At 49.3% G+C, this 19,224-nt stretch overlaps 1 protein-coding gene across 1 annotated transcript in view; it reads left to right on the top strand.

The window, feature by feature from the left end:
• LRP4 (LDL receptor related protein 4) overlaps positions 1 to 19,224 on the top strand; it is a 72,102-nt gene that overhangs the window by 1,936 nt on the left and 50,942 nt on the right. The window contains exons 2-6 of the mRNA XM_027775436.1: positions 14,392 to 14,508; positions 14,896 to 14,900; positions 15,459 to 15,514; positions 17,533 to 17,679; positions 19,064 to 19,180. Of these exons, the coding sequence (XP_027631237.1) occupies positions 14,392 to 14,508; positions 14,896 to 14,900; positions 15,459 to 15,514; positions 17,533 to 17,679; positions 19,064 to 19,180 (442 nt within the window). The remainder of the gene's footprint in view (positions 1 to 14,391; positions 14,509 to 14,895; positions 14,901 to 15,458; positions 15,515 to 17,532; positions 17,680 to 19,063; positions 19,181 to 19,224) is intronic.

Below are 19,224 nucleotides of genomic sequence, written 5' to 3'. Positions count from 1 at the left end.
CGCCGGGAAAGTTTGTCCCAGGGTCCGGCCGCTGCAGGACTCACCTCCCGGGAGCCGGACGGCGCAGGCTGGGGCCTGAGACCCCGCGCCCTCTCCCGGAGTAGTAGCCCCGAGATTGCATGCCGGCGAAGGGACCGGGAGCTCCCCCAGCCCCGCAGGTCTGAGAGGGGACAGTGGAGAGGCGCTCCCCCGGGTTCGGGGCTGGGCCGGGTCGGTAAGCCCCCAGGCGCGCGCTCGCCTTTCCTCGCGGCTCTTTGAAGAGCTGGGGGCTGCTTCCTTTGCAGGTTACGGCTGGGTCTCTGCGTGGTTAGTGCGAATGAATGTGCGCGAAGAAAGGGCAGCGAGGGAGGATGGTCGCTAACCCATACATTGTAAATAGCCCTCTTTGCAGAGTTCGGGGTCCCGGGCGCACTGCAGAGAGGCGCCCCGGTGGAATGCGAGCCCTCGAGCCTTGGGGATTCCTCCACTCCGGGCACGAGTCCTCGGACTCCAGCCCTTACGCCCCCCGAGGGTCTTCGGGCACTGCTGGCTCGCAGCATCTCCCCTTAGTGGTGTTTCGGGTTCCCTCTCCCGGCTGCGGCCAATCAGCTTCCTGCCCTGGATCCTCCCTGGGGGAGGGGGCAGCCGGACTGGAAAAGGGGCTGCGGAGGAACGTAGGGAAGAAACTGCTGGAAGCTCTCGCAGGTCCGGGTCGCGGCCGGGGGTAGAGGGTAGGGGGGTGTGCATCCCGAACCTCGGAAGGAAGCCTCCAGGCCCGCGCGGTGAGGCCTGGGCCCTCGGGGGAGCTACACGGAGGGCAGCGGGACTCCTGCTTCATCTGCTCCTTGTTAATAACTTGCTTGGTGCCCGTCCGCCACCGTTTGTGTGGTGAGGGCTGCAGTGGTGCTTTCTGCAGCCGCTTACGGCCGCGGGTGCACCCCGTGATTTAGCAGCTGCCTCTAGTTTGTGCCCGAAGATCAAAGAACTTTGATCTCTGAACCCCAGTTCTATTCATCCACTGCTCTCCAACGAGGGAGGGTCCGACTTCTCCCACTCTCCTCGCAGCCTGGAAGAGGGGCGGTTGCAGGAACCAAGGGTGTAGACCCTGGCCTTTGCAGAGGTTCTTTCTTTAACGTAGGAAGCTCGTGTGGAAATAGTGCAATTTCAGAACTTGCCTGGCAGGGCGTGGAGATGTCTGGGCACTTGTTTCAGAGACTGGTTTACCTCCCAAATCCAAAACAGTTCTGTTGTTTAAACTACCCATGGGCTTTAAATGCCTCGTTCCATGTCCTCTCCAGTGCGGACGGAGCTCTCTCCTCGCGGGTCTCCAGTCTCCTCTCCCAGGAGTAGTGGCCTGGCTGACTCGCGTCCCTCTGCGCACCGTGCTCTCCCTCCGCGGCTCCCTCCTGGAAGGTTATTTGTAGCCTCTTTAGCGTGTTGGGACAGCGGCCCTACTGGGGTAGGAATGTGGCAGTTCTTCCCACCACATGGGCCCCTTAAAGGGACAGCTATGCTTTTTGGGGGGGTTCCCCCCTTCAGGCTGTAAGGAAAGGGGATGGAACTTTCCTCTAGGCCCCCTGGAGGAAGTTTTGAAAAAGATCAAGGGAAATGGCAAGGCACTGGAAACAAAAAAAAAGGGCTAAAACGGATACCAACAAAGCCAGAGAAGAGATTGTCGCCTTCTGCCCTAGGGAAGGGGGAGCTGGAAGGTTCTGGGCTGAGACTGGCCAAGAGGGTTTTACTGCTCCAGAACTGTCAAAACGGCGTACATTACTTTGCATACAGGACAGGAATGGGAATGGGGGTAGAGAATTGTATGTATTTAATGCTTCACAGAAAGAAGATATGGAAGTGTTCATGGTAACTCTTTGGGGTTCTTTTTTAAGAAAAACGCTTAATAGAAATATCTATGCCTTTTTAAAGAGTTATTTTTAAAAAAATAATTATTTAATTTTATTTATTCATTCACTTATTTTCATTTGACCAGAGAAAGACAGACACACAGAGAGAAGGACAATGAGAAAGCAAGCCACCGAGTCTGGGACTCGAATTGTGGTTGGCTGTGTAGGAGTGTCCAGCTCCTTAACCACCACGTGACCTGCTGGTCCTATTTATTATTTTTAATTTTACTGTAAGGCAAATGCACGTATCAGAGAGAGAGAAGGAAAGTGAGAAAGCAAGCCCCCAGGTCTTGGATTTAAACTACAGTTGGCCATGTGGGAGTCCAGCACCTTAACTACCACGCCACCTGCTGGCCCCAAGGAAAACATTTCATAGAAATATTACATGCCTATGCATATGTGTAAGGGTAGTCAGCGGTATGAAGATTTACACTCACCTGGGGTGATACTAAGCCATCTGGAGAGACCTAGAGAGGACAGATTCACACTTCTCCAGGGTGACTGGGCAGTTGTAGAGCCTGGAATCAGCACAACCAAAAATATCACCCTGAGGATCCCTGATACTGCATTCCAGAGGCTCAGGGAGACTGCAGGTTGTGGACAGGTGTGATAAGTGTGGAAGTGCATCAGCCAGGCAAACCTGACCTCAGCTAGGAGTGAATTCCAGACGCCAAAGTTTAAGGTGCTTGATAGGATGCTACTTGTCAATTCGTGGGGGTTTTCCTAGAGCCTGTGGGTTTGGCCTCAGCCTAGGTAACACTCTAACCTTCAAGATTCTAGAGGAAGCTTGATTGCTAGGGATATTTTCATCCTGAGGGCGGAGGTGAGGCCATGGATGGCCTATGACAATTTGAAAATTTAGAAATAGTTTTGGTCCTGGAGGTCTGTTCCAGGTAAAGTATAAAGATGAAAATTTGGGCCAGGTATGCATGGGTAGATAGAAGATTGTTTCTATGGGGAATGAAAAAGAATTGAGCTGAGACCGGTCTTCTTTCCATTTGGCTGTTGTTGTAGTTGTCATGACCATGGTTGTCATGGTGCTTGAGTGACCTTGTCACTTGTGAAAGATGCTTGGCTTGTCACTGATTTTGGATTTCCTCTTCTGTCCCTTGTTGAATATCGGATAACATCTTTGCGACTGGCACATGATATTAAGAATGACAGGTGCAGGAGAACCAGGTCTGGCCATGTCTGATACAGAGCACGTTGGGCATGTCCATCTTCTGAGCCAGCAAAGACAGGAGGTCACAGAGGACAGGGTGTTTTTCTAGCTCTTTGCTCACTCTTTGTGCTAATTAACTGCTAAACTTAATCCCTAAGAAGGAGGAAAATGAGAGAGATTGTTTGTGTCACTGCTCCTTTAAAGAAGATGCCAATACTGAGGAATTGCTGAATAAGAACAAAATTTCAGGGACTTCTTGAGGTAGTAGTCTCGTCAAGCCAGCTGGTGGCGTGACGTTTGCAGTAGCTGGATCCCATATGGTTGACTGTGCAGTTAAGGTCCCGGGTCCAGGGACTTGAGAAACACACTGGGCGTGTGTGCATCTGTATCTAAAATCTCGAAAGGAGAAATGGAGGTGAAGGGAGTGGTGTAACCTTGGGGGGACGGGGGCGTGCTTTCTGGCCTATTCTCTCTTTCTCTCCAGCAAGCACATGCACCCTCTAGCAATTTTTTTTTTTAAGTCTCATCTGGACTGGCTTGGAACACAGTGATTGGGCAGTGCTTTGGGATCCTGATCCCACACAGCAGACAGCAGTTTGAATCCCAGCCCTGGTGCTTGAGAAACACATCAGGCATGGTTCATGCATGTCCAGGGCCCTGACAGGATGGAAAAATGGAGGAAAAAGGATTGTGGCATGACCAAGTCCCATTGCAGAGGGTTCTCTCTCTCTCTTTCTCTCTCTCTCTCTGGTGAGTGCAGGCACCCTCTGGCAATTAAAAAGAAAGAAGGAAAAACGAAACAGTCTTGTATTTTTATGATTAGGCATATCCCATAGTTAAGAGACAGTTCCATGCCCTTGGTCAGCTAGGCCTGCGCGCCTGTTGCAGCCAGTCTCTCCACATTCCTTGACGCAGCTTAGCCACAAGTTTTGTCACAGTTGCCTGGGCATGGGGCATCTGGGCCCCAGACTGTGTCTGCATCGCCATCTCATCTATAGTAGCGGAAGCCCTTCTCAGCCTGGTGGGATTCAGTGTTCCAGGGAAGACTCGGTGTGGACTGGCGGGCTGGCAGAGCCCTATAAATAGATCTGATGACTGCCTGTGCTTGCTGCTCTCCTTCCAGCTTCCAGCTGGCAAGGCCAGGTTCTTTCTCCCTGATACACCCAGGAGCATTCCCCAACTTGGGCTTGCATCCATTCATTTGTTCATTCAGCAAACACATTTGTCCAGCACTAATCTAACTAATCATGCACAGCTCAGTAACAGACCCGGCTTTGAATCTTGGCTTTGGCATTTCTTGGTGACCCTATGCAAAACACCCCCTGAACTTCAGGGTTCGTATCTACAAATAATGGTGAAGTGGGGAGAGAGTAGTCATAAATGATCACAGAAGAATATTGTAAAACTTAAATGAGATAATAGTATGTTCAAACTATTCAGCACAGAACCTGACATCCGCTGTGTTATTGTAGGCCTGGATAAATGTTAGCTATTTGTTAGCAAGGCTGCATAAATGGATCAGAGATGGTTCTTGACTTTGGAATATGGGAGCAGATAAACAAGTAATTCTATCAATAGTACAGTGTCGGGGCCAGCAGGTGGTATGGTGTTTAAGGGCACTGGACTCCCACATGGTCGACCATGGTTCAAGTCCTGGACCTAGCAGCTTACTTTTTTTGCTTTCCCTCTCTCTCTCTCTCTGGTCAAATTAAAACAATGAATAAATAAATGAATAGAGTTAAATAAAATAATTCTTTTAAAAAATAGTACAGTGTCATATGTTGAAATGGAGGTGTGGCCTGTCATTTATTTCAGCTGGGTTTTTGTTTTTTTTTTTCTTTTATAGAGTTTTGTCCCAGCTTTCCCCTTTTGAAAACCTAATGAAACCTATGCATAGTTCCCCCCTGTCTATGCTTCCTGGAAAGAGGTCTGTGAAGTTATAATGGGACCAGCAGGTGGCATGGTGGTTGGAGCACTGGACTCTCACATGGTTGACCACAGTTCGAGCCTCAGACCTGGTGGCTTGCTTTTCTCCTTCCCCTCTCTGACTCTCGTTGGTCAGATTAAATAATAGTAATAAATAAAATGAAATAATTCTTTAAAAATGAAAAAAGAAAAGCTATGAGTCTAGGGGAGCCCACTCTGCCTTCATTCTCCTGAGAGGCTGGGAGAGACGGAGCTTGCCTTGACAGCTTCCCTGCTAAGTGGTCAAGGATACAGCCTGGCAACCTCTCACCCTAAGATTGCAGTGACCTGAGGTGAGAGGTGGCTGGCTGAGGTCCCTTGTAGCTGAAACAGTTTAGAATTCCAAGCTTTCCCTCCCACTGGCCTGAGAAAGGAATTAGGCCCCAGAGCTCATAAGGTAGTAATTGCCCCAATTTGGGGGCTGGGCTGTTGCTCCTGTCAGTGTGCAGGGATAATTGATGTGGGCCTCTAGCCCCCATCCCCCTCCTCCATCCCCCAGCTCCTCCACCCCAAAGTTTGACCCCTGTTGTCTCTTTGTTTCTTCCTTTTAAGTTGATGCCAGGGATGCGATGTTTTGGGGAGCTGCAGAAAGTTGACGGTAACCAAGAGCAGCCGTTAGAATAGAGCTCATGTTCTAGCTTCCTGGCGATCATTTGACTCCATTTTCTGTTCTGCGTTTTTGATTTAGGAAGAAGCAAACATCCTAGGTGCCCTTGGGCACCTCTTAGGCCCATTCGAGCAGACTTCATTCTTTCACTGCACGTAGGCATTCCCATCCGCGCTCACGGAGGAATGGATTGACTAAGCTCGCCGGCCACCAGCCCTCCCGTGCGTAATGGGACTTTCGGAGCTCCCCTGTCATTCTGGTCAGGGTGAGGAGGAGAGGGGCGCAGTTGGAAACCCAGCTGGGGAAAGCCTGGCTGGGACTTGCTGCAAGCCCCGACTTGGCCTATGGGAGCTGCCCCTCACCTCTGTGCCGAGCGAGGATCAGAGCTGCGATCAGAGCCGAGCAAAGCCGGAAACAAAGCCTGGGAGCAAACCTCCCATCTGGCTGAGAGGCAGTGACACAAAGGTGCTGCTGCATAATTTATCACCGGAGGTTTTCTGCAGCCGGGAAGCTCCTGGCTCCAGGCTGTGCCTTTTTTAGGGGGAGAGGGGCCCTCCCCCTGTCTGGGTGTACTGTCAGGCAGGTACAGAGGATATTGGGAAAGACACCTGATTAGCTCGTGAAATAAAGAAGCTGTGAGGTTGTAAGTGCCTCCGGTGATCTCTCTAAGCTCTGCAGTTCCACTTCCTGTCAGGCTTGTGGGGCGGAAAGGGGGGTGCTGGGGGGGGGTGCTCCTAGTCTTCCCCTCCCAGGACCCTAGCCTTGGGAATTCACTACCACAATTTTGCGGGCATGGATGAGAGTGAGAGACAACTTCTCGGTTGGGTTGACTACAGCCTTCTAGAAACCAGGTGGAGATGCCAGGGTCTAACATCCATACATCTAGCAAAAAGAAAGGGGACCTCCTTTCTCATCTTTCTGTTTTCCTCACCCCAGCAGCTTACGCAAGGAGTCTCAACTACAGGCGCAGAGAAGCAGTAAAAATGAATAGCTCTAAAATGCATCTGCCCGACATGAGAATTTCTGCCCTTCTGGGAATGATCGCTGGTGACCATTTTCATCCCACAAATTGGGACATGTGGTCTACAAAATACAAATGTGTTTCTGGGGCAGTTAACATTTTTGAGAGCTTTGCTGTATTCCTGGCACTGTGATACGCACTTAGTGTGTATTATCACATTTACTCCTCACTAAAGCCTCATGCTCTTAGTGCCTGTGTCTCAGATGGGAACCCAGGCTCAGAGCAGTATCCAAGCCAGTATTTGAACCCAGCGCCTAAGCTGTTAACTCACGTTCCCTCTGAGAGCGTGATGTGTAAAGTCCAGGCTCTCCTGGAAGATCTAGACTGGGAAGATTTATATTTCATCTTGGATTGACCTCTCTTCTCTGTGTTCAGACACTTTCTCCGGGAACCCCAACGCATAAGGAATTTTCAAGTGCTTTTTGTTGGAGAGAGGCCTAAAAGGGTCCCAGGAAATGTGGTTTGTTGCTCTCTGAAGCTACATGTTGCTGTGTGGACCTTTTTTTTTGAGATGTACAGGAAGTGGAAAATAATATTTTAATCAGAACAGAGCCTCTTTTTTTTTTAAAGGCTTTTGTCATAGGGCACATGAAACTTGCTGGAGAGACAGAGACAGTGAGAGGGATAGTGAGAAATCAATCCCAGGGGGGATGGCCGTCCTGAAATCCCTTCTCCCATATCCTTGGGGGGATTGGGGTTTGGGGTACACGCATACTCACACCCAGAGTGGGTTTCATGTCACCAGGGATTCAAATTGTGGTCGACCATGTGGGAGTTTAGCACCTTAATCATTACGCCTCCTGCTGGCCCTGACACAGCCTTGCTTAAGCCCTGCTGGATTTGTGAAATCTATTGAGAGCTTCTAGGTAGGGTAGGTAGAATATTGGGGGGGGGGCTGTACAGAAATTCCTTGGTAGCATATCTGCATTCCTGGGTTGAGAGAAAGGCTATCTCTAGATGAAAATAAAGAGATAACTGACAACAACAATAATAATAATAGCTGCTTACTGTGAACTTCATATGTATTATCTCATTTAAACCGCCCAGCAAATGCTGTTGTTACTTTTATTTTACAGAGGAGGAAGCTGTCCGTTTCTGAATTGGCTCTGTATTTTAGGCTAGGAATTCTCTGTTCCACACTTGCCTCTTAGGAATTAGTCGATGATCCATGAGGCAAGGATAAAAGATACAGTGTACCTCAGGCTCTTCGAGAGAAGGACTCTTGCCACCATGCCCTCTTCCACCTCTTCTCATCGGTATTCATTCTGTCGGGTTTTTTTAAATTATTTATTTTATTTTGGTGTATTATTATTGTTATTATTTTATTTGGCCAGAGGGAGAGAAAAAGAGGGAAAGTGAGGAAGCAAGCCATCGGGTCTGGGACTCAAACTGCAGTTGGCCATGTGGGAGTCCAGCACCTTTAATCACTATACCACCTGCCAGCCTCATGCCATCAGTTTCAGCCATTGGTTTGGTACTGCTTGCTTAGTACACGGTAGGCTGTTTAGACATCTCAAGGCCTAAAGTAGCAGGTCTTAATTACGGGGAGGTTGAATAAGACAGTTCTGGGATGAGTGAAATCTGTAACAGTAATAACAAGCGCTATCATTCATTGAACACTTAATGTGTGCCAGACATTATGCTAAGTGTTTTATGAGTTAACTAATTTAATTCTCATTACCACCCAAATGACATAGAGGCTCTTATTATCCCAATTTTCCTGATGAGAAACTAAGGTATAAAGAGATTAAGTAACTGCCCAGGTTGGACAGCAAGGAACCAGCAGAGCCAGAATTTGCACCCTGGGGAGTTTTGTTCCCGTGTTCTTAACATTACGCTCTTCTGCCTCATAACTTTGGAGCTTCACTATTAAGAACTTCTTTTTTGAGTTTAGAAGTGGTGAGAGGGATCAGCTGTTGGTGTAATGGTTACGTCACTGGACTCCCACGTAGTCGACTGCAATTCGAGTCCTGGACCTGGCGGCTTAAAACTCACGCTGGGGGACCAGCAGTTGGCATAATGGCTATGTCGCTGAACTTCCATGTAGTCGACCACAGTTCAAGTCCCAGACCCAGTGGCTTAAACTCATGCTGGGTGCGTGTGCGTGCGTGCCCAAGATCCCGAGAGGAGAATGGAGAAGGGATTACAGCGTGACCATCCCCTCGGGGGTGATTTCTCACTTTCTGTCTCTATCTTTCTTTGTCTCTCTGGCAAGCACATGCACCCTATAGCAAAAAATCTCTCTTAAAAAAAAAAAAAAAAAAAACAGAAGTGGTGAGAGAGGCTTGAACTTGCTGGGATCAGTACTTATGCTTCTCGTGTCCCTTTTGAGAGGGCCACTAAGCAGAAGGCGTCATCAGGTAGGTTTTCTTTTTTTTAAGAATTATTTTATTTAACTTTATTTATTTATTTAAATTTGACCAGAGAGGGACAGAGCAAGAGAAAGAGAGAGAGACAGAGAGAAAGTGAGAAAGCAAGTTGCCAGGTCCAGGACTCAAACTGCGGTCGGACATGTGGGCATCCAGTGCCCTTAACCACCATGCCACCTGCCGGCTCCTCATCGGGTAGATTTTTCGAACCAACTAAGTAAGGCTGATCTCTAGGAATCAAAACAGGAGGACTAAAGGGGACGATGGCACAGAAATAAGTGTAGTCCCGCAAGTCAGTTTTGTAGCCTGAAAATGCAGCAGGTGAGAAGAACTCTTGGAGAAGGGAGTGATCTCAACCTGGGTAGGACGAGGAAGCTGCCTTGAAAAGGAGAAGATGCTTGTCTTCCTGAGAGCAGGGTAGGTAGGAAATAACCGCTTTCATTTCATTTTTTTTTAATTATTATTTTATTATGTTGATTTTTTTTTTCTTTTAATTTGAACAGAGAGAGAAAGAGAGAAAGCAAGTCACCAAGTCCTGGACTTGAACCATGATCAGCCATACAGAATTCCAGCACCTCAATCAATATGCCCACCTGCTGGTTTAACTGCTTTCATTTCTAATATCTGGACGTCTCTCTTCCTTTGATTCTAGCTTTCACGGAACTCCAGAGTAGTGTAGCAGTCATTCATTGACTCAACAAATTGTCTTGATCGTCTGCTTTATACATTTTAAACATTGAGTGATACAGTGCGAACACAAACATAAAGCTCTGTATCAGACAATTTCAATGATGGAGAAGTTTATAATGTAGTAAGAGAACAACATGAAGGGCCTCTGGAGCACAGAGCAGAGATTTTCAAGTCATTTGGGTCAAGTGGGTCCAGGTGAGTTACTGTCAGGAACTCCACTTCCTGGCCTCCTCCTGCTACCACTTACTGGGTGGTGGTGGTTTTTTTTTTTCCTGGTACTATTGTTTCCTAGGTGAGCTCTGCTCTCTCAGACAGTGACTGTTTCTAGGTCTCTGCAGGCTCCAGGACCTCTGGGATGAAGTCGGGTTCGTTCCCACGTGGCTCCCTGCTGTCATTGTCCTTTCAGTTGTGTCAGTTTTGTATTGCTACATGGGCCTCCCCTCCAGTGAGAGATGCCTAGTGAGTAGGCTGCCCAAGGAGCTATGAAATGAATGGATGTGTTCCTCCGTGGCCTGAATGGAGTTTCGAGTCATTTCAGATCATGTATCCTTATTCAGTAACGTTGCTAGCTTCACCATTGCTGCCCGTGGGCAGGAGGAGAGAAGAGGCTTTTGTATGTTATTAGGAGAACGGGGCCAGCCGTGGCATGGTGGTTGAGGCAGCTGGATCCCACATGGCTGACTGCACAGTTTGAGTCCTGGACCGATGGCTTGAAGAATACACGAGGTTCATGTGCACTCAAAATCTCAAGAGGAGGGGAGTAGCAGTTAGTGTAATGGCTGTGTTGCTGGATTCCCACATAGTCGACTGTGGTTCGATTCCCAGGCCCGGTGGCTTAAACTCACGCCGGGCATGTGTGTGTGTGTGCGTGCCCAAGATCCCGAGAGGAGAATGGAGAAGGGATTGTGGTGTGGCCATCCCCCCTCGGGGGTGATTTCTCGCTTTCTATCTCTCTGTCTGTCTGGCGAGCGCACGCGCCCTATAGCAAAAACCTCTCCAAAAAAAAAAAAAAAAATCTCAAGAGGAGAGTGAAGGAGAAGGGATTGCAATGTGGCCATCCCACTGGAGTAGGGGATGTGAGGATGGAGTGTTTTGTCACTTTCCTTCGCTCACTCTCTCCCTGTCTTTCTCTGGAAAGTGCACATGCCCCTATAGCACATTTTTAAAAAGAATTAATTATTTTTTTAATTCTATGTGTTATTATTATTATTATTATTATTATTATTTTTAATTTTCACCAGAGATGGACACAGAGAGAGAGAGAGAAAGGGAAAGTGAGAAAACAAGCTGCCAGGTCTGGGACTTGAGCCGTGGTCGGCCATGTGGGAGTCCAGCGCCTTTAACCACCACACCACCAGCAGGCAGCACCACCCCCCCATAGCAAATTTTTTTAAAAGGAAAGAGAAACGTCCTTCACTTATGAATGCTAATTCCTCTCTTTCCCATGGTAGTTCTAATCCTTGCCGTGCTGGGGTAGCCACGTCCTGCCGAACACTCACAGGGCACTCCTTCAGCTTCTCATCCCTGGTTCAACTTGAAAAAGCTGCTCTGCAGCTGTGCGTAGTCACTGTCCAACCATGAGCCTCCGTGTGACAGGTGTGGCTCGCCCTCTGCTGAGCGGTCTAATAGCGGAAGGCATTCCTCTAGACACTTGAACATGCGTCAGTGTCATCTGCAAAGCTTTATCGAAAGTCTAGATTCTGAGCCCACGCTAAGAGAAGGCTGGTCTAAGAGGCCGAGTGGGGGTGCTGTCCTGGCTCTCCTGTCTACCTTATAACCTTGGCCAAAGCTGGTGGGCTTACTTATTGAGTGGGCACTACGGTAACTGCTCAGGACTTTTGTAGTGATGAAATGAGATTGCAAGTGCATATGCAAAAGTGATTTGCGGGGAACCAGCAGGTGGCGTGATGGTTAAGGTGCTGGACACTCCCACATGGCTAACCATGGTTCGAGTCCTGGACCTGGTGGCTTGCTTTCTCACTTTCTCTCTCTCTCTCTCTCTCTCTGATCAAATTAAAATAAATGAATAAATAAATAAAATTAAATAAATAATTTTTAAAAAAAGTGATTTGCAAACCATAAAGAGAAACTGCGAAGTTTATCATTGGAAGCCTCGTTTCTTTCTATAACCCGAATCCTAACCCTAACAGTGAGGAACTGGTTCAAAAGGGCTCCGACTGCAGACTTTCTTCCCTTCGCTGCTTCGCCTTAGGGCAAGGGAAATTGGACTTTCCCTTTGCACTAATCAGAGTCACTGAGACCCATAAACTCATTGCATGCTTGTCCATGGAAAATGCAAACAGGAGAGGGACTGAGAAATTATACATTTTTGATTTTGATCTTGAGATTTCAGAGATTCTCAAAGTAGCAAAACCATTTATTGGGAGGCCATATAATCACCTGCTTGCAAGCAAATGCTGACCCGACTGTTAATACCTATGTGACCTATCTACACACTTAACTTTCTGTTGTCTCATTGTCCTCACTGCAAAGTGGTAATAATAATGACAGTCCACCTCCAAGGGGCTTTGAAGGCATACAATGATGTAGCATATGAAAAACACTTAGGGGGCTGGCCGGTGGCATGGAGGTTAAGGGTGCTGGACTCCCGCATGGCTGACCATGGTTTGAGTCCTGAACCTGGCAGCTTACTTTCTCACTTTCTCTCTCTCTCTCACTCTGTCCCTCTCTGGTCAAACTAAAATAAATAAATAAAGTTAAATAAAATAATTCTTTAAAAGAAAACCACTTAGAAAATACTTGGAGGGCACCTGTTAAGCACTCAGTAAATGATGGCTATATTGTTATGAAGCATTCACTGTGTACCAGCCCTATGCTAAGTGGTGTGCACAGATCATTTCATTTCATGTTTTTTTTTTTTTTTGAGAGTTTTTTTTTTTTCGCTATAGGGCGCCTGCGCTCGCCAGACAGACAGAGAGAGACATAGAGACAGAAAGCGAGAAATCACCCCCCAGGGGGGATGGTCACGCCACAATCCCTCCTCCTCCATTCTCCTCTCGGGATCTTGGGCACGCACGCACACGCACCCGGCGTGAGTTTTAAGCCACCGGGTCCAGGACTCGAACCGCGGTCGACTACATGGGAGTCCAGCAACATAGCCATTATGCTAACTGCTGGTTCCCAATTTCATTTAATCTTTGTAAAATCCTTTGAAGTAAGGGGACCAGAAGGTGGCATGGTGGTTAAGGTTCTGGACACACCCACAGGGGCGATCGTGGTTTAAGTCCTGGACCTGGTGACTTGCTTTCTCACTTTCCCTGTTTCTCTCTCTGTGTCTCTCTCTAGTCAAATTTAAAAAATAAATGAATGAATAAATAAAATTAAACAAATAATTCTTAAAAAATTCTTTTGAAGTAAAATTATTATTATCCCCAGGGACAGCAAGCAGGTGGTAGTTACGGCACTGGACTCCCACATGGCTGACTGCGGGTTTGAGTCCTGAACCCATAGGCTTGAAAATCACACCCGGTTTGTGTCGAAAATCTCAGGAAGAGAGTGGAGGAGAAGGAATTGTGGAATGGCCACCCCACCCCCCACCCCACCCTCCACCAGGGAGTGATTTCTCACTTTCTATCTCGTTTCCCTGTTTCTCTCACACATGTGCCCTCTGGCAAAAACCCTAAACTCACACGCGCACACACACACACACACACACACACACACACACACACACAGAAACCAACCCTTTTATTTATTTATTTATTTATTTATTTATTGGAGAGATTTTCACTGTAGGGCGCGTGCACTCACCAGACAGACAGAGAGAGACATAGAGACAGAAAGCGAGAAATCACCCCCCAGAGGGGATGGTCACGCCGCAATCCCTTCTCCTCCATTCTCCTCTCGGGATCTTGGGCACGCACGCACATGCGCCCGGCGTGAGTTTTAAGCCACCGGGTCCGGGACACAAACCGCAGTCGACTACGTGGGAGTCCAGCGACATAGCCATTACGCTAACTGCTGGTTCCCAGAAACCAACCCTTTTTATTCCCATTTTATGGATGAGGAAACTGAGGCTTGTGGCGCTTACATTACTTGCACGAAGCCATCGAGTTAGTGGCGGAGGTAAGATTTGAACCTTAGTCTCTAACTCCAGAACCTATGCTGATACTGGGTTACAGTGTTCACATGGCATGTTTCCCTTCCTTCCTTAGAAAGGGTTGAGAAGTTAATAAAGCGGTTGGGATGAGGGAGGTGAGACAGGAACAGTGCAGTTTGGGCTACTCCCTCAGGAAGGTCCTGCTTTCTCCAGCGCTGCGTGACTAAGAGGATCGAGACCCTTCCCTTGTGGAATTGCATTAGGTAAAAGGGCTGGAGTCCAAGCGCCTGGAGGCCAAGGGAACTTGCAGTGTGGCTGGCAGTTTTCAAGACCAGAGGCAGAGCTGAGGATTCGAATTAAACATTTCTTAAAACAAGGGCTGCTTTTGCTCCTCAGTCATTTGTCTCCTTTCTTCATTCACCATTCTTTTACTTTAAAAGGGTTAAAGGTTGCCCTCTGTGATCACAGCCAGGACTGGAGTGAAAAGACAGAATTCCACCTCTGGGGATCCCAGAGGAGCAGCAGTTGTCCAGAAGTGCTGACTTTTTGGAATATGGAGTGTCTGTTTACTGTGGGAGTGCTCAAGTCAAGGGTTTGCCTGACCCTCACTGCAGATAGTCAGGCATTGCTCTGATAGGCCGGAAGTCGGGACTTCTCAGCTGCCTGCAACCAACTGGATGCCCACCTGATGGAATGCTTTGTTCCCAATGGGCTGCAGGGCAATCACACTTCTGTTATCACTCAGCGCCAGGCAGTAGGTGGAGGTGGAGGCTAAAGAGCAGGGGCTGAAGGCTTCTCTCTACCTTCATACTTTTTCACTTTATAATCCAATCCAGTTAGTTCTGGGGGAGGTGAACTACCACACACTCACGTGTATCCCACTCCAGACTCTATTACTGAGCATCTTGGGTGTGCCAGGGCACAGGCTGGTTTCTTCTTTTTTTAAAAAGAATTATTTTTATTTTATTTATTCATTCATTTTATTTTTGAGCAGAGAGAGAGAGTTCCACCAGGTCCAGAACTCGAACTGTGGTCAGCCACGTGGGAGTGTCCAGTGCCTTAACCACCACGACACCTGCTGGCCCCAGGCTAGTTCCTTTAACCTTTACTTCCTTGTCCAATCTTTGTGCCTGTTTTTCAGATGAGGTGAGGAAATGAAGTTTAGGGAGATAGTGACGTGTGCAAAGTCTCATAGCTGGTCAGCGGTACCCAGGTCAGGTCTGTGTGCCCCAGACCCAGTGTCTTTTTCTCTGCTCCCCAGCCTCCTCCAATCCCCCCTTTCCTCTCTATTTTTGTCCCTCCTTTATCCTGAACTCCCTGCCACAGTGGGTGCATCTTCACTTCCTCCTGTGGGTGGCTAACAGCAGTTCTCAACCTTTATTGACGTTTTAAGCCACATCTTTTATTTTTTTAATTTGCTGTAGGGCATTTGTGCTCACCAGGGAGAGAGAAAGAGAGAGAGAGAGAGAGAAAGACAGACAGAAGGAAAGTGAGAAAACACCGCCAGGGGGATAGCCACACCATCCCTTCTCCTCCATTCTCCTCTCAGGATTTTGGGCACGCATATGCACCTGGCATGTGTTTTGAAGCTGCCAGGTCTGAGACTCGAACCACACAGTCTGCTGTGTGAGATCGAACCCCCTTGAGCACCAGCTGGCCTTCGAGCATAATCCTTTGCCAGGGGAGCCTATCTGTGCATTGCAGGATGTTTGGCAGCATCCCTGGCGTCTGCCTGCTAAATGCCAGTATTACCGCCAATCGTGACAACCAAAAATGTCTCCAAACATTGTCACATGTCCCCTGAGGGGCAACATCATCTCGTCCTCGATGGAGACCCACTGAGGCAGCCTTATCCTTCCTTCACAGTGCCTGCCCAGAAAGGGGATCCGCGCCGGGAGCCTCCATGCTGGAGCGTTCTCACTGAACCCCTGCAGAGCACGGGCTGGGATGGGCTAGTCACTGCAGGAGCTCCTCCTGCTCTGCTGCCCGGGCTTTGAATGAGAAAGACCCTTGTACCTTCTCAGTGTTTTCGGAACAGACCATTAGTTTGGGGTTGGGGCCGGGCTGGGACAGCTGGACCTTCAACACTTCCTTGGGAAGAATCCTCTTTTCTGCAAATCCTGCATTTGCAGAAAAACATGGAGAGACAGGAATGCAGGGCTCGGAGTGAGGCCTTCTGTGAGGTGTAGAGAGATGTCCCCCCCTCCCCCCAGGTGGACTCCTGGTTCCCGCAGGAAATTCTGCATTTGTAGCAGGACAGCTGGTGCCCTCAGCATGTGGAGGGGGAGGACCAGGCTTTGGGTGAGGCCCTGGTGGAAGCTCTGGTCCCTCACCCCACAAATGCACATTTTGTCTGTGCTTCAGAGATGGCGAATTCCGAAGGCTCCACTCCACTCCCTCCCCGCCTCCACAGCAGGTTAGGTTAGGAAGCTCTGCCTTCTGCTCACACTTACCCTTGGAGTTGAAGAGCAGGAGAGGGCCAGGTCTCTCCTCTAGCTTTTGGATCACATAGCAGCACACCCCGTGGGTTCTGGGCCCCAGACCTCAGGCCAGGCCAAGTCACTGTCAGTCCGTCATCGGTCACTGACGAGCCCAGAGAGGAGCTGGGCCAGGTGAGTAGTCTGGGAAGAGGGGGGGGCAGTTTAGAGCCTCCTTCTTCCCTGTCCTAGCCCAGCCTGAGGGCAGGGCCCAGCTGGGGGGAGGAGAAGGGGAAGAAAGCAGGGGAGGGATGAGCAGTGAGCAGTGGCCCCCTCCTTCCCCAGCTGCCAGCCCAGCGGGTTTGATGAATGCTGGGAGGGGGAGAGTGACCCTGGCAGAACCCTTTGTTCCAGCTGAGGCTGCAGCGGGGGCACTGAGCCATTCACACGCCATCCCAGGGCAGCCTGCTGGGCACGCTGGGGAGGGGGCACGGCAGCCGGTCATGGGACTTGGCCAGGCAGATAGCTCGATGCTCAATAGGGAAGCCCAGCTGCGCTGTGGAGGCTGGGGGAGGGGCTGCATCTGCCATCCTTCCTTAGGCTGGGCCTGTCCCACAGACAGGAAGGCCCTGACTGGTCCCCTCCCCCTGGGGCCTGCTCCTCCTGGTCTCCCTCCTCAAAAGTAAGGGCTGACTGGGGGACTCCCAGCAGCCCACTCTGCTTCCTGCTCCCCCTCCCGTGTGGATTTCTTATCCTTCAGAGGCTATAGCTTTTTGTAAAAACATTTTTTTATTTATTATCATTATTCTTCAGTTTTGACCAGAGAGAGACAGACGGAGAGAAAGGGAGAGTGAGAAAGCAAACTGCCAGGTCCGGGACTTGAACCGTGGTTGACCATGTGGGAATCCAGCACCTCAACCATCCACCATGCCACTTGCTGGCCCCCAGAGGCTATAGCGTTTTAATTCCACTATCATTTCTTGCCTCTCTAGCCAACACCCCAGTCTGATGCAGGATAGGGGCAGAAGTATCCCCGGTTCTGGGGGGAGGACACGGAGGCCTTCTCTCATTATCCCATCCCTCCTGCTTCCATCTCCAGGAGCACCGGCCCTCTGGGTGGTGTCCTTTGTTACTCGGCCTTTGGAGGTGCTGTGCGAAAAAGGCCTGGTCATGGAGGGGGTTCCGGGACGTCTGTGAGCCCAAACATAGAGGGTGCCTTCTGTGCCCCGGAGGAGGGGGCGTAGTGACATCACCCACGTCTCCTGTTCTGGGTCACTGTGCCCCGGGCCTTTACCTTCTCTCAGAATAGGCTTTGGGCGAATAGGAGCTGAGTCCTCACTGGTCCCTTTTCCCCCACCCAGGCCTGGCCAGCAGCCCCGAGTGTGCCTGTGGCCGGAGCCACTTCACGTGTGCAGTGAGTGCGCTTGGCGAGTGTACCTGCATCCCTGCCCAGTGGCAGTGCGATGGGGACAACGACTGCGGGGACCACAGCGATGAGGACGGATGTAGTAAGTACCACCCCGGGGGGCAGCGGGAGAGGGTGGAGGAGGGCCTGGAGGTGTGGGAAAGACGAGGCTGAGGGAGTGTTCTGTGCGTCCCCTGTGTCAGACGCAGGGGCTTAGACGCTCCGCTCGAGAGAGTGGAGAGCAACAGACGGCTGGTTTCTCCAGCGGGTACGTGGCTCCCGGGTTTGGTGGGTTGGTGCATATATATCTGATAAAACGACCTTAGAAATGAGCATAAAAGACAGCCTCGTAACAACATGTAGTCTCTTTAAAGAGATCCTTCTATATTTATGTGAATAATGTGTTTGTGTATATGGACTGCATATTTGTGCATTTTTAAATGTATGTATTATGCACGAATGCAGATTATTTCCATGTTTCTAACTTTTTTTTGCATATTCACACCTTTTTTTTTAATAACATAAACTATGTTTAAAAAATGTATATTTGGGACCAGCGGTTAACGTAATGGCTATGTAGCTGGACTCCCATGTAGTCCACCGTGGTTCGCGTCCCTAACCCGGTGGCTTAAACTCACGCCGGGTACATGTGCGTGCGTGCCCAAGATCCCGAGAGGAAAATGGAGGAGAAGGGATTGCGGCGTGTCCATCTCCCCTGGGGGGTGATTTCTCGCTTTCTATCTCTCTGTCACTCTCTTTCTGGCGAGCACACATGCCCTATAGCGAAAAAACCTCTCCAAAAAAAAAAAAAAAAAGAAAGAAAGAAAATGTATATTCTCTCCCCTGGCATAGTGACACATGCGCAGTGGACCGGGGTGTCCTGTCTTAGATATAGAGAAATCCCACTGCTAAGCCCGTTGCCTGGGTTTAGGGGTGCAGTCTCTAACCTGCAGCCTCTATGTCTGAGGGTGGCTAATTAGTCTAATGGGAACGAAGCTACAGCCTGGACCTCATTAACCCTTAAGCAGTTCAGCTAATTGTGATGATGGTAAATGCTTCACTTTTCATGTAGCACTTTCACATGCATTATCTCAAAGACCTCTCCGAGCCGAGTATAATTACCCCCATTGTACAGTCAAAGCAACCGCAGCTCCGCGAGGGTAAATGACTTGCGCGGTGTGATAAGTAATGAGTTCTGTAGCTGGAAACTGAGCCCAGCTGTGTCAGTCATCATTTAAAGGGAAGGGAGGGAGAAAAAGCACTGCTCGCATTTTTCTTCCTGCTCTCTTAGTGGCTTTGAGTTCTTGGGGTTTCGACTTAGCTCCTCCAGCATTGGGGATAGACATAGGAGTCTGGGAGGAAAACCTCTTAAGTCAGACCGAGAGCTTTTGGAACAGGGAGGATTGGGGATGGATTTCTGGCCCAGTTTTTCTGCCTGAGTAAGGATACCCGCTTGATTCACTTTTCCCTTCTTTTTTCGGACTCAGTGCTGCCCACGTGTTCCCCTCTTGACTTTCACTGTGACAATGGCAAGTGCATCCGCCGCTCCTGGGTATGTGACGGGGACAATGACTGTGAGGACGACTCAGACGAGCAGGACTGTCGTGAGTGTTGGCGAGGGCCAGTGGGCTCCCTCAGGCTGTGTAGG

This window comes from Tupaia chinensis, unplaced genomic scaffold, assembly GCF_000334495.1.
Source record: "Tupaia chinensis unplaced genomic scaffold, TupChi_1.0 Scaffold000561_1, whole genome shotgun sequence".
Taxonomy (NCBI): Eukaryota; Metazoa; Chordata; class Mammalia; order Scandentia; family Tupaiidae; genus Tupaia; species Tupaia belangeri.
Note: the sequence above shows the minus strand (reverse complement) of the source record. Positions and strands in the feature narration are given on the sequence as shown.